Raw genomic sequence first — 12,582 nt, 5'->3', positions numbered from 1 at the left:
TTGTTTCTATCATTAATTAAATAATTTACATATATAACGCTCTTAAAATATAGCGATAATAGATATAAATATTATTTTAATATTAAATAATTTATCGGCCTCATTTAATTTATACAGAGAAAATTTTCTAATATCTTCCATGTGGGATAACGGCATTCAGAGTTTACATTAACTTTGAATCCTGTTAGCCCATATGGAAGAAAAAAAAAATTGCACACTATATATTAATGGGCATTCATCATAAATCAAAAACCATACAATGCGTTTAAAACTAACAGGTAGAATGTGAAATATAGTTTATTTTTATCGGTCGATACCGGTTCCGATATCCGGATTTCGAAAACTGATATCCAGCATCCGGTATCCGTCTCCGAAATCCGGATATCGGAAAACCAATATCCGGTATCCGATACCCTATTTGTCCTCACCCCCCGATATCCGATACCGATATCCGTCTTACCCCTTCTAGACGGATATCGACCAATATCCGATATCCGACACCGTCCCATTTTTTCCCGGATATCGGATATCGGTTGTCCGATACCGGATGACCGACTGATATCGGTTGGGCGAACCCTAAGCGAGAGAGAGGACCTACCAAGGGGAAACACTAACTTGTAACTCCTGCCCTCCAACGAGGAGGGTTACATATTTAAAGGGAATAGCAAGACAAAAAGGAAAGACAATAATGCCCCTGGTGGGCAGGGAGTAGATCGTAACAGAAATATTTCTCGTCTGCAAAATCCCCTATATCTACTGTTTTAATTTAAGCCGGTATTGGCTCCTTGTGCTTGTACTTTTTAAACTACTGTTTTAAACTGTATTTAACAATAATATATTTTTCTCATCAGGAGGGTCACCAACTTTGTGTGATCTCCCCTATCTTTCTTTCAAAAAAAAAAACCTGAAGAAACTGTGAGAAGAGGATGGAGATCAAAATAAACTGTATTTAACGATAATATATTTTTCTCATCTGGATGGTCACCAACTTTGTGTGATCTCCCCTATCTATCTTTCAAAAAAAGAAAAACTTGAAGAAACTGTGAGAAGAGGATGGAGATCAAAAAGTGTCACAAAGAGCCAATACCGGCTTACTTTAAAAGAGTAGATGTTGGGCATTTTGCAGACGAGACATATTTCCCACTTTAGGAGGAATTCCCTCATTATATTATCTCAGCTTTTGTTAGTTTGTCAAATATTTCTTTTGTATTTAAATCTGAGCTTTTGTTGTTAAATATCTACTTGTCTGAAACGAGTCCTTGATTGCAATAGCATAAATCAACGTGAAACACTGGTATTTTGCTTCTTTATTTGACCCAGGTCTACTTTCCTTAAATATAAATGATTAGTCTGCTGCAATTGATGTAGCGCAAATTTGAGTTCACTGGTTTCGTAAACAACAGCAATTGAAACTAGTGACAGTATTTATGCTATTAGATTAATGTATTCAGTGGTTTATGGAATTTGTGAACTCTCTCAAGTTTATCCATGCCAACTTCATTTTCTAGAGTATTTTTATATTATTTCATACTTTCTGTTATATTTTTTTTGAAGAAATATTCTTTCCATTATATTGATATGTTCCCTTATGGATTATCCTGTTGGAGTCTAGCATTATCATACAAAAGACACATGATCAATCAAGATGTATTGTCATTGGAATAATAAATGTTTGTCTCGTATGAAGAAACTATTTTCGTTTTCTTTGTGCTTTTTGGTCATGAAAAAAAGTACTTGCATTGTTGTTTAAACTTAGCTCGATGTTGTATCACGTTGACTGAGCTCATATTGAAGAGGAAACATATTTATGCATTTCATTGATTTGAAAAAGCCTTTCATTTTTTCTTACTGATTTGTTGTGCTTTCCGATTGAGGTATACACTGTTCTTTCAGTTCTTTATGACTTATATCAATCTATTCGTTGAGAAACTTGCAAGATTTCATTATATTTTGAAATGACAGTGCCTTTTCATTATTCAAGGATATTTTGTTTTTGGCTTGCTCTCGCCCTGAAAACAGAATCATTCTAACCTCCATGGAAGAATGGCCAGAGTGGATTTTAGAGGTTCTTATTTCGAACCATGAGGTAGGTCTGGTAAATTTGTCGTTAATTTTTTTTTTAACGCACTGTTAACCATTTCCTGTAATGGCTAATTATGTAGCTTGGTATTGCAAATGATTCGTCTGGTGCAACAATTAGGGAAGTGGAAGATCTCATACATAACTTTTTAATTATTGTGTTGGAGCATTCAATGCGGCGGAAGGATGGTTGGAAGGTTTGTTTAATTTGAAATTTTTTTTCTGTTCTTCTGGTTCTTATGATTTTCTTTACAACTTTCTAATCTCTCTTATTTTACTTATTTTCCTATTCTTCATGATTATCCATGTTATGTGTTTTCTAAACATGATAAATATGCATAGACCTTCTGTTCTATACTTCAAACATCAGTCATCGTTCATGAATATTCTTCTTGTCTCTTGAGGAATTTTTTTTTAAAGAGTCTGTACTATTTTTTTAGATTCTCTTGAGGAATTTTAGAGTCTGTATTATGTTTTTGAGTCTTAATTTCGAGAGAGAGGAAGATGGTAATGAGATTGGATGGAGCCCATCTAGCTTCAGGGTAAACAGGTTCAAGAGTCTCTCTTTCTTCGTCTGTTGGACATTGATTTCACCTAAAGCTGTTTCTATTTTCTGAACGTGTGGAAACTCTCAATTCTAGGACATCCCTCTCAGGATGGAATATATATGCAATCTATTGTCAGATTAAAAACATTATTACAGTTAAAAATTCGGGGTTGGTAAGTTGCAGGTGAAATGACTATGTATGATCATGAGGTATGAGATTTCAGTTCAAGAATGGGATGGATAAATTTTCCTGCTAAATCTTTGCTACATTCTCCAATCCGCTTAAGTTGATCCTGCATGACTGAACTTGTGATTAGCTTCAATAGGTCAATAAGCTGATGTAGATTTGAGGGATACCGATGAGTGTGCGATGTACTATCAGGGTGATATTGAACGATGCAATGGAAATGAGGATGTAATGTAACGATGTCCTCAAATTCAGGACAATGAGCCGTCCCTACAGTCTCTCACAAAGGCTTGTGGACTCCTAGCCAATGCGAATAGTCGGGGGAAAGCCTCTCGCATCAGACCTCTTGTTGACCAGTCGTCGAGCCAGTATTGAAAACACGCTCCATCCCCTAACTTGGGTACAAATAACCCTTGGCTTTGCTGGAAAATTGGGCCCAATCCCTGCCAAAAGCCGGAGGCCTCTCTGATTGGGATCGATTGCTGCTCCGAGATCAACTGTGTGCCGTATATATCTCTTAGCACTTTCATGACCATCTCCTCCGGTTTCATAATCTTGGACACCCATTTAGTTAGCAATGCCGTGTTCATGGATTGCAGATGTGGTACTCCCAGCCCGCCATTTTCAACTGGTTGACACACTACCTCCCATGATACCCTTGCTGATACATGACCACTTGTCGATCCAGGCCCGTTCCAGAAGAATCGCCTCATCAGAGTTTCCAAACCATGTTTGATCCCCTTGGGCAACTTGAAGACTGAGAGGTAAAATATTGGTATTGCTGATAGAACCAATCTCAACAATATCAGACGCCCCGCTAGTGATAACACCAGGCTCTGCCATCCCTCGAGTCGCTTCTCCACCTTCTTGACCACCGGGTTCCAATGCGTGGATGTAAGTCACCCCCTTTTCTGGGGTAACCCTAGATACCGCATTGGAAGTGTTCCAATGGGAGTTCCCAGAGCTTTTGAGCATTAGACCCCCTCTGGAGTAAGGCCCAGTCCTATAAACGCAGATTTATATCGGTTGATATGTAGGCCGGAGAAGTCCGCGAAGAGGTCTAAAAGCGTCGACAGATTTCGAGCTTCATCCACAGAGCCTTCCATGAAGAATGTAGTGTCATCTGCATACTGAAGTATCGGTATACCCGTCGGGAAGCTTGCGGTTTGGAAGCCCTTCAGCTTGCCCCGTGCGCATATCTTTACTGTACAGATGGCCAGGGCATCCACTGCTAGGACGAATAGAAGGAGGGCCAGTGGGCAACCCTGTCTAACTCCTCTTTGAGGTTGGATCCACCCTCCCTCTGGTTTACCATTCACGAGGACCGAGAACGAGTGTGATGTCACATACCTTCTCATCCATTGTATCCATTCCCTTAGGAAGTTCCTTTTTCTCATCGAAGCTGTTAGTGAGATATTACGCCTTATGGACTAATGGGCCCTATTCTATAAGCCCATTAGCCCTCTTATCATTCTCTCTCTCCTAGGGTATATATATACCCACACATGTACTCCATTGGAGTTATGTCATTATCTTCTCTCTTCCTCTCTTAACATGGTATCAGAGCTCCAGAGCTCTTCCATCTAGGGTTTGACATCACCCTCTTGCTGTTTAGCCACAGCGCGAGTTGTAGCCAGCCCGCGGAGCTTCCGGAGAACCAGCCCTAGCCGCAGCCGCAGCCGAGCGCCAGCCGCAGCCGTGCACAGCCAGCAGCCGCAACCGCAGCCCTAGCTGCAGCCGCAGCCGCGCACAGCCGCAGCCGCAGCCGCAGCCGCGTGCCAGCTGCAGCTGCAGCCGCGCGCCAGCCGCCGTGCGCCAGCCGCAGCCGCGTACAGCCGCAGCTGCAGCCGCGCGCCAGCTGCAGCCGCGCACAGCCGCAGCCGCCGCAGCCGCCGCCACAGCCGCAGCCTGCAGCCGCCGCCGCAGCCGCAGCCGCAACTTGCAGCCACAGCACGAGCTGCAGCCCCAGTTACAACAGCAGTCTCAGTTACTGCCACGGTTCCGATGTCGGAGGAACTTTACTCCACGGGTCAGACTCGTCAACCGGCCATCACAGCCGACGGCTTCACCGATGCAGATTTTCAACGAGAACCCTTGTCACACAAGGTTACTCATTCCCTGCCGGCGGTTCCCGACTCGACGTGTCTCCAGGGCCCGAATTTGCTACAGTGGCGTCACTTTGTCGAGACCACTCTCAAGGCTCGCCAATTGTTCAAGCATTGTACGCAAGCCCCTTTTCCACCGACCCATCGGCACTATGCGGCGTGGGAAGCCGAGGAACACTTCGTCCTTGGTTGGCTCTACACGACCTCCTTGGGACCCTCGTTCCGTGACCGGTTTCCTCGCTGCTCCACCGTGAAGGGCTTTTGGGACCAGGCCAACACCTTTTGCGGCCGCGAAGGGGACAACTGGCGCCTCTTTATGCTAGTGGCCAAAGCCAGAAACCTTCGCCAGGGCGCACTGTCCATCTCGGACTATGCGCTGGAACACAAGAAGCTGTGGGACGAGGTGGATTACTACTTGCCGACGGATGATCCGACGTGCAAGTCATTCCAGAACACTCTTCGCCTCCGCTTCTTGGGGTTTCTTTATGGTCTCAACAAGGAGTATGATGACACTCGGCGCCGTGCCCTACATCGCAAGGACGACCTTCCGTCCATTGACGACTTGGTGAAGGAACTCCAGGAAGAGGAGAGCCATTTCCATGTTCTTGGCACTCTCTCCCCGGAGGCAGCTCGTGACTCGACTGCCCTCCTCGCCCGGCCTCCCTCGCCCGCTCCTGCTCCCACCGCGGAGGTGGCCCCCTCCATGCTGATTTGCTCCTACTGCAGCAAGCCTGGACATCTTCGCAAGTGGTGCAAGAAGCGTCAGTACGACAACCGGAAAAAGAAGGAGACTACCGACGGGAAAGCTATGGTCGCCTCCTCCTCTTCCCCCTCTACCAGCCCGGCGACTATCGAGCAGCTCCAAGCTGACTTGGCCCGTCTCCGTGACCAAGTGGCTACCGTGCAGACTCTGACTCAGTCCACGGCACACTTTGGTGGATTTGGTGCGTTCTCTCTCTCTCAGTCTGAACAGTGGTATTGTGGTCACACGGCTCCCCACTCGCCTCTCGTATCGGATACGAGCTGGGTTCTTGATTCGGGGGCAACCGAACACATGACCCCGTTCAATGACCGGTTTGTATCCTACGAAAGGCATAGTGGGGACCGTACAGTTCTTACAGCCGGTGGTGGACGGTTGCGTGTTGCTGGAATTGGGGCAGTTTTTGTAGACGGCCTCGGAGTGGTCAGCAATGTTCTTCATGTCCCCGCCCTGCGAGCTATCCTTATGTCCTGTTTGACAGTCTGTCCTGTTCCTTTCACCTCCAGCCTGACGGGATGTTTCTGTCTGACAAGGTGGGTCGGACTACACCTATTAGGCGGGAGAACGGGTTGCTGTTGTTGGACGATGGGGGACGCTCTCGGTGCTTCCTACTTCACCGCCAAATCCGACCGGCGGATGTGCAGCGTATGGGACGTCTCCAGTTCGCTCACCAACGGCTGGGTCACCCGCCATTTTCAGTTTTACAGCTTCTTTTTCCTTCGATGTGTACTGGATTGGAACTTCAGACTATTGTGTGTGAAGCCTGTCAGTTGGCAAAGCACCGTCGTTCATCTTTTTCTCCGTCCACCTCGCACTCATCCACTCCATTATTTCGCATCCATAGTGATGTTTGGGGACCCGCCCCGCAGGCCAGCCTCAAGGGCCACCGATACTTTCAGATCTTTGTTGACGAGGCCAGCCGCTACACATGGGTTTACTTGTTGACCGCCAAATCTGAGGTTGCTCCGACGGTCCGTCACTTCTGTACCATGGTTCGTACTCAGTTTGGCCGGGGAATTCAGCGGTTCTGCTCCGATAACGCGCGGGACTTCGTCAACACCGAGCTGGCCACGTACTTTGCTGACCATGGGATTCTCCACGAGTTCTCCTGTGTGGCCACCCCTGAACAGAACGGTATGGCGGAACGTCGGATCGGGTATGTCACGTCGACCGCCCGTACCCTTCTGCTGAACTATTCTGTTCCGTGGGCGTATTGGGGTGAGGCGGTCTTAACGAGTACCCATCTCGTAAACCGTCTCCCCTCCCAGCCCCTCGGGTTTGTCACCCCACTGGCTCGTCTCATCACGGCTTTCCCCCATCTCTCGCTGCGGACTGGACTACTCCCTCGCATCTTCGGGTGCACGGCGTACGTCCACGACACGGCTCCCGCTCGCACGAAGCTTGATGCTAGAGCTCTTCGGTGCGTCTTCGTCGGGTACGCTTCTCTCCACCCTCCGTCTCGGCGCTTTTTCATCTCGGCAAATGTCACCTTTGCCGAGCATGAGTCTTATTTCGGTGACTCTACCTCGTCACGCCTTCCGCTGGATGAGGCTTCTTCGACTCCTTCCTTGGAACCCTTTCCATTTGTGGGACCCATTCCTCCACTGTCGCTGTCTCCTGCCACGTCCACTTCTCCCTTGCCCCCTACCGCCTCATCTCCCCGTGCACCGTATTCTCCTCCTAGTGCACCCCCTTCCCCCGGGGAGCTACCTTCTACTCTCGGTGCACCGTATCCTTCTCCTAGTGCACCTCCTTCCCCCGGGGAGCCTCTCTCTACCCCCGGGGAGCTAGCCTCTTCTCCCCCCTTTGCTTCCGCTCCTCCGTCGGACGATGCGTCTCCCTCGCCTACTGATAATGACGCTCAGTTGGGATGGCCCATCGCCCTTCGAAAAGGGGTTCGTCAGTGCACTCGCACACTTCTCTACCCCTTATCTCACTATCTCTCTTTTGACCGGCTAAGCCCTTCCTACCGGTCCTTTCTTTCTCACATCGAGTCGCATCCACTTCCTCGTCGCCTATCCGATGCTCTTGCTTCTCCTCATTGGAAAGCGGCGATGGATGAGGAGATGCAGTCCTTGCTCAAGAACCACACTTGGGAAGTCGCTCCTCTTCCTCCTGGCAAGAGGGCGGTGGATTGCAAGTGGATTCATGCCAAGAAGCATCATGCCGATGGTACTCTCGAGCGCCTCAAGTCTCGACTTGTGGCTCGGGGGTTTACTCAGTCGTATGGCGTGGACTACTTCAAGACATTCTCTCCTGTGGCGAAGATGGAAACAGTCCGTCTCCTCTTGGCGCTTGCGGCTCACTCCTACTGGCCGATACGACAGTTTGATGTGAAGAATGCATTTCTCCACGGTGACTTGACGGAGGAGGTGTACATGCAGCCACCTCCCGGGTATACCCTTGGTCCTCCGGGCACCGTCTGCCGGCTGCGGAAGTCTCTCTATGGACTGAAACAGTCGCCGCGGATGTGGTTCGGTCGGTTCTCTTCGGTCATGAAGACCGAGGGTTACACTCAAAGCAATGGGGATGCCTCCCTATTCTTCCGTCACAGTCCCGTGGGTGTCTCCATCTTGGCCGTGTACGTCGACGACATCCTCATCACGGGGTCTGATTCTGCAGAGGCCGGCCGCCTCAGCTCTGCGTTGGCCAAGGAGTTCGAGATCAAGGCCCTCGGGCCTCTTCGCTACTTCCTCGGCCTTGAGGTGGCCTACTCCCCCCGGGGGATCTTTGTGTCACAGCAGAAGTATGCCGTCGACCTACTGGCCTTGACAGGCATGATCGACTGTGCGCCGGTTAGTACTCCCATCGACCCTAACGTCAAGTTGGGTAAGGGGGAGAACTCAGCACCGGTGAACGCATATCAGTACCAGCAGGTGGTGGGGAAACTCCTGTACTTGACCCACACCCGCCCCGACATCAGTTTCGCCGTCAACCTCCTCAGTCAGTTCATGCACTCTCCGCGGGAGATCCATCGTCAGGCGGCCAACCGGGTACTAGCGTACCTAAAGGGCTGCCCCGGGAAGGGCTTGTTCCTCGGAGTATTGAGCGGACCGTGAAGGTGTACACTTATGCGGACTTTGCCGGCTCAGTTGTGGACTGTCGTTCCACCACGGGGTACTGCACTTTTGTCTTCGGCAGTCTTGTCAGTTGGAAGAGCAGCAAGCAGGACAAAGTGTCCCGCTCCAGTGCTGAAGCCGAATACCGGGCACTTGCCGATGGGGCCTCTGAAGGCCAGTGGATATACGGGATCCTCCATGACCTTCGTGTGGAGTATTCAGGCCCGATCCACTTCTACTGCGACAACAAGTCGGCAATCGCTTTGGCAAAGAACCCTGGCCAACAGGGACGAATCAAGCATATGGAACTCCACCGCTACTTCTTCAAGGAGCGCGTGGACGAGGGCATCTTTGACTTGGAGTTTGTTCCATCCGCTGATCAAGCTGCTGATGTCCTCACCAAAGGACTATCTCGCCCTCTCCTACAACGTGCAGTGTCCAAGCTCGGCATGGATGACATCCACACTTCGCTTGCGGGGGGTGTTAGTGAGATATTACGCCTTATGGACTAATGGGCCCTATTCTATAAGCCCATTAGCCCTCTTATCATTCTCTCTCTCCTAGGGTATATATATACCCACACATGTACTCCATTGGAGTTATGTCATTATCTTCTCTCTTCCTCTCTTAACAGAAGCCCATAGAAATTCCCAGTCAAGTGTATCGTATGCCTTAGTGAAATCAACTTTGCACATAAAACCTTTCCTGCCTTCTCTCTGCCAAGCTGCTATGATTTCCCCTGCAACTACTGCGGTGTCGATCAAATGTCGGCCCAGTATGAAGGCGGATTGAAAAGGCCCGACCAAATAACCAATCACGTGTCGAAGTCGATTAGCCAATACCTTGGCCAATATGAGGTAGATGGAGTTTGAGAGTGCTATAGGCTGGAAATCACTTATTTGAGAAGCCCCTTGGCATTTGGCTAATAGGAAAATATGTGAACGATTTAATCTCTCCATGCCATAATTGCCATGAAGAAATTCTGTCAACGTGCCCATAAACATCTGCTTCGGGCATATCCCAAAATTTGCTAAAAAAGAAGATCGAGAATCCATCCGGGCCTGGTGCGCCTTCTCCATTTTACCCCTTGATAGCAGCTTTCACTTTCTCCACGGTGGAAGGTCTTGTCAGTTCAGCTTGTTGGTTCACAGTCACCTTGGTGACCCCATTACCCTCCCCCACCCCCCCCATTTCCATTTGCTAGGAGGTCCCCGTTGGGAAAAAACTCGAAAGTGTTCTGCTAGTGCAGTCCGTTTGCTGTGAGTATTCACATCCCCCTCCTTCAGCCACAGCTGTCGAGATCTTTGTCTCTAGTCCATCTCTACTTTTATAACCTCTGTTGCGATAGTTTCTCTAAAATATGATCTCTGTTGTATCCTCTCCGGTTAAGGGTCTTGTGTCCTCCTGGCTATCTAGTTGTTTGATCCCCTCCAGCGCCTCCGAGCGACGTTTGTTTCTCTCTATCCGAATCCTCTTCCATGTCACTATCAGATGTGCTCGAAGTCCCTCCAATTTTGCTGGCAGTCTAAGTGTGGCTGACCCCGGTATGATCTGAGACGGCCACCATTCTTTCACTTTATCTTTGAATCCCCCTTCCTGCAGCCATAAGCGATCCATCTTGAAGTATGTAGATCGTCCTCGACCTTCCTGGCTCTGGCACCTAATTGGTGTGTGATCAGACAAAGGACGTGAAAGAGCCATAACATCTGCAATGGGAAATCGTTCCAACAGTTCCACGGAACAGAGGAATCTGTCTAACCGCGAGCGCACATTAGGGGATTTTGTGCTGCACCTCGTGTAGACGCAATTTTGATGCCCCATTTCCTGAAGACCCGTTTCCGATGTGAACGTCCGGAGCTCCTCTGAGCCCTGGTCTAGACCACCAGGACCGCAAGGACGGTCCCCTGTCAACAGCGTCACGTTGAAATCTCCTCCTACCAATAACGGGAGTCCTGTGAATGTGGTTACCACTTCGTATAGTTCCCTCCATAGAGAAGCTCTTTGAGCTGGATGCAGGGCTGCAGACTGAGACGACTGCCCATTCATAGCCATCCCCGTGTTGACGTAGCTTCACTCCTGCCAGAAATCGACCCAACCATTCAGCCTCTATTGATAGAAATGTCTCGTTCCATGCAATAACCTGGCCCCCCGATCGTCCGACTGCATTCACAGCTGTGAACCCTTCAAGATATCCCCCCCACAGAGTACGCCATTCCCATGTCTCCCACTCCTCTTTCATGGTTTCTTGCAGACATACTACTGTGGCGCTCCATTCTCGAAGATATCTCCCCACTATGCTACGCCTTCTGGCATCTCGGAGCTCGCGTACATTCCATGAAATGCAATTCATTCTTGGTCTCCTTGATCCCCCCTCTGTGTCAGCCGCTTCCACAACTCTGTATCTATGGCCAACCTGCATGCCCTCTTGGTCGTTACTGGGTCGCTCTCCTTCCTCTCCGCATGACGCACTTCCTGTATCGTGTCTTTACCCTTTGTTTCGTCTTCCATGTTCCACTCTCCAGTCATGTGATGGTGTGTGCTCTACGTCCCCTCCTCCCCGTCTGTTACTCTCGTGGTGGTAGCGTCTACCCTCTCCATTTTCACTCCCACGAGTGAGAGTTTGCCACTCTTTCCCACCTTAATCCAAGCCCGTCCCCTTGCATCATCCTGTAGGAGAAGCTTTCCCCTTTTGTAGACCAAACCTTTGTAACGTCTTATATCTCCTAGCGTGAGTCTGTGCAACCTCTGTGGTGCCCCTAGTCACCTTCTAATGTGGATGTGGTCCCCCTTGGGATCTGCAAGGGACACTAATGGAGGTTAATCGTCCCAAAATTAATAATAATAGATGTATCCGTAGAAAGTACAAACCCGGCCAGCCTGGCTTCTTTTCCCTCCACTTTCTACTGAACCAGTGGGATATACAATTATCCACATCATGTAGCACCGAGTCCAGCAACACAGTCTTTCCCTTAAATACCACCGCACTACGGTGCAGCCATAGCACTCAGAGCACCATGAGGACCCTTCCCCATTTGGAATGTCCTTTGCACGCAACCCCTTAAGTGATCTTCAGCATGTAGCATTTGATGTCACGTCCACCTTGCTTAGCTTTTGTGATCCCCAAGTGACATGCACAAAAGGACACTCGAAAAACAGGTGAGAACAGTCTCCCTCTCCTTGGCCGCACATGAGACACAATGGAGACGTGTCCGGGATTATCCGCTTTTGGAGAGCACGTGTCATAATTCACCTCCTATTAAGCAACCATCCAAAAATATGGACTTTTATCAGGACTTTCTGCTTCCACAGGCATCTACATGATGTATGGATAAATGTTTGCATCTTCTGTGATACTCCCCCTGATCTTCTTGTAAACCTCGTGGACTGAAAGCAGTACGCCCCTCCACTCTCAACTGTCCCGCATCCCAATGATGGGCCATAGATGCACTATGGTCTGTTGTGTGTTCAGGAAGTTTTCCAATCTTTGATCAGACAGTGCACCCTGCATATTCAGATTCCATGCACCATCCCAACATTCTCGCACCAATACCTGAGGACTCCTTGCCAAGACGAAGAGGCAGGGGAAAGCTACCCGCATTTGCCCTCGGGCTGACCAGTCATCTATCCAATATCTAAAACAGGCTCCGTCCCCTAGTTTGGGTTCAAAGAACCCTTGAGTTTGCTGGGAAATCTCGCCCATGCCCTGCCAAAAACCGGATTCCCCTCTTATTGGGATCAATCTCAGTTCCCAACTCAACCCTGTGCCGTACATGTCTCTCAAGACTTTCATAACCAATGTCCTCCTCCGTTCCCATAATCTTGGACGCTCGTTTAGTCAACAGTGC

The 12,582-nt window shown here is 49.0% G+C and overlaps 1 protein-coding gene across 1 annotated transcript in view; it reads left to right on the top strand.

Annotated features, from left to right (window-relative positions):
* LOC144700010 (WD-40 repeat family protein / beige-like protein) overlaps nt 1–12,582 on the top strand; it is a 62,707-nt gene that overhangs the window by 20,426 nt on the left and 29,699 nt on the right. The window contains exons 5-6 of the mRNA XM_078571375.1: nt 1,982–2,086; nt 2,163–2,276. Of these exons, the coding sequence (XP_078427501.1) occupies nt 1,982–2,086; nt 2,163–2,276 (219 nt within the window). The remainder of the gene's footprint in view (nt 1–1,981; nt 2,087–2,162; nt 2,277–12,582) is intronic.

This window comes from Wolffia australiana, chromosome 2, assembly GCF_029677425.1.
Source record: "Wolffia australiana isolate 7733 chromosome 2, ASM2967742v1".
Classification (NCBI taxonomy): Eukaryota; Viridiplantae; Streptophyta; class Magnoliopsida; order Alismatales; family Araceae; genus Wolffia; species Wolffia australiana.
This window is presented reverse-complemented; position numbering and strand designations above follow the sequence as displayed.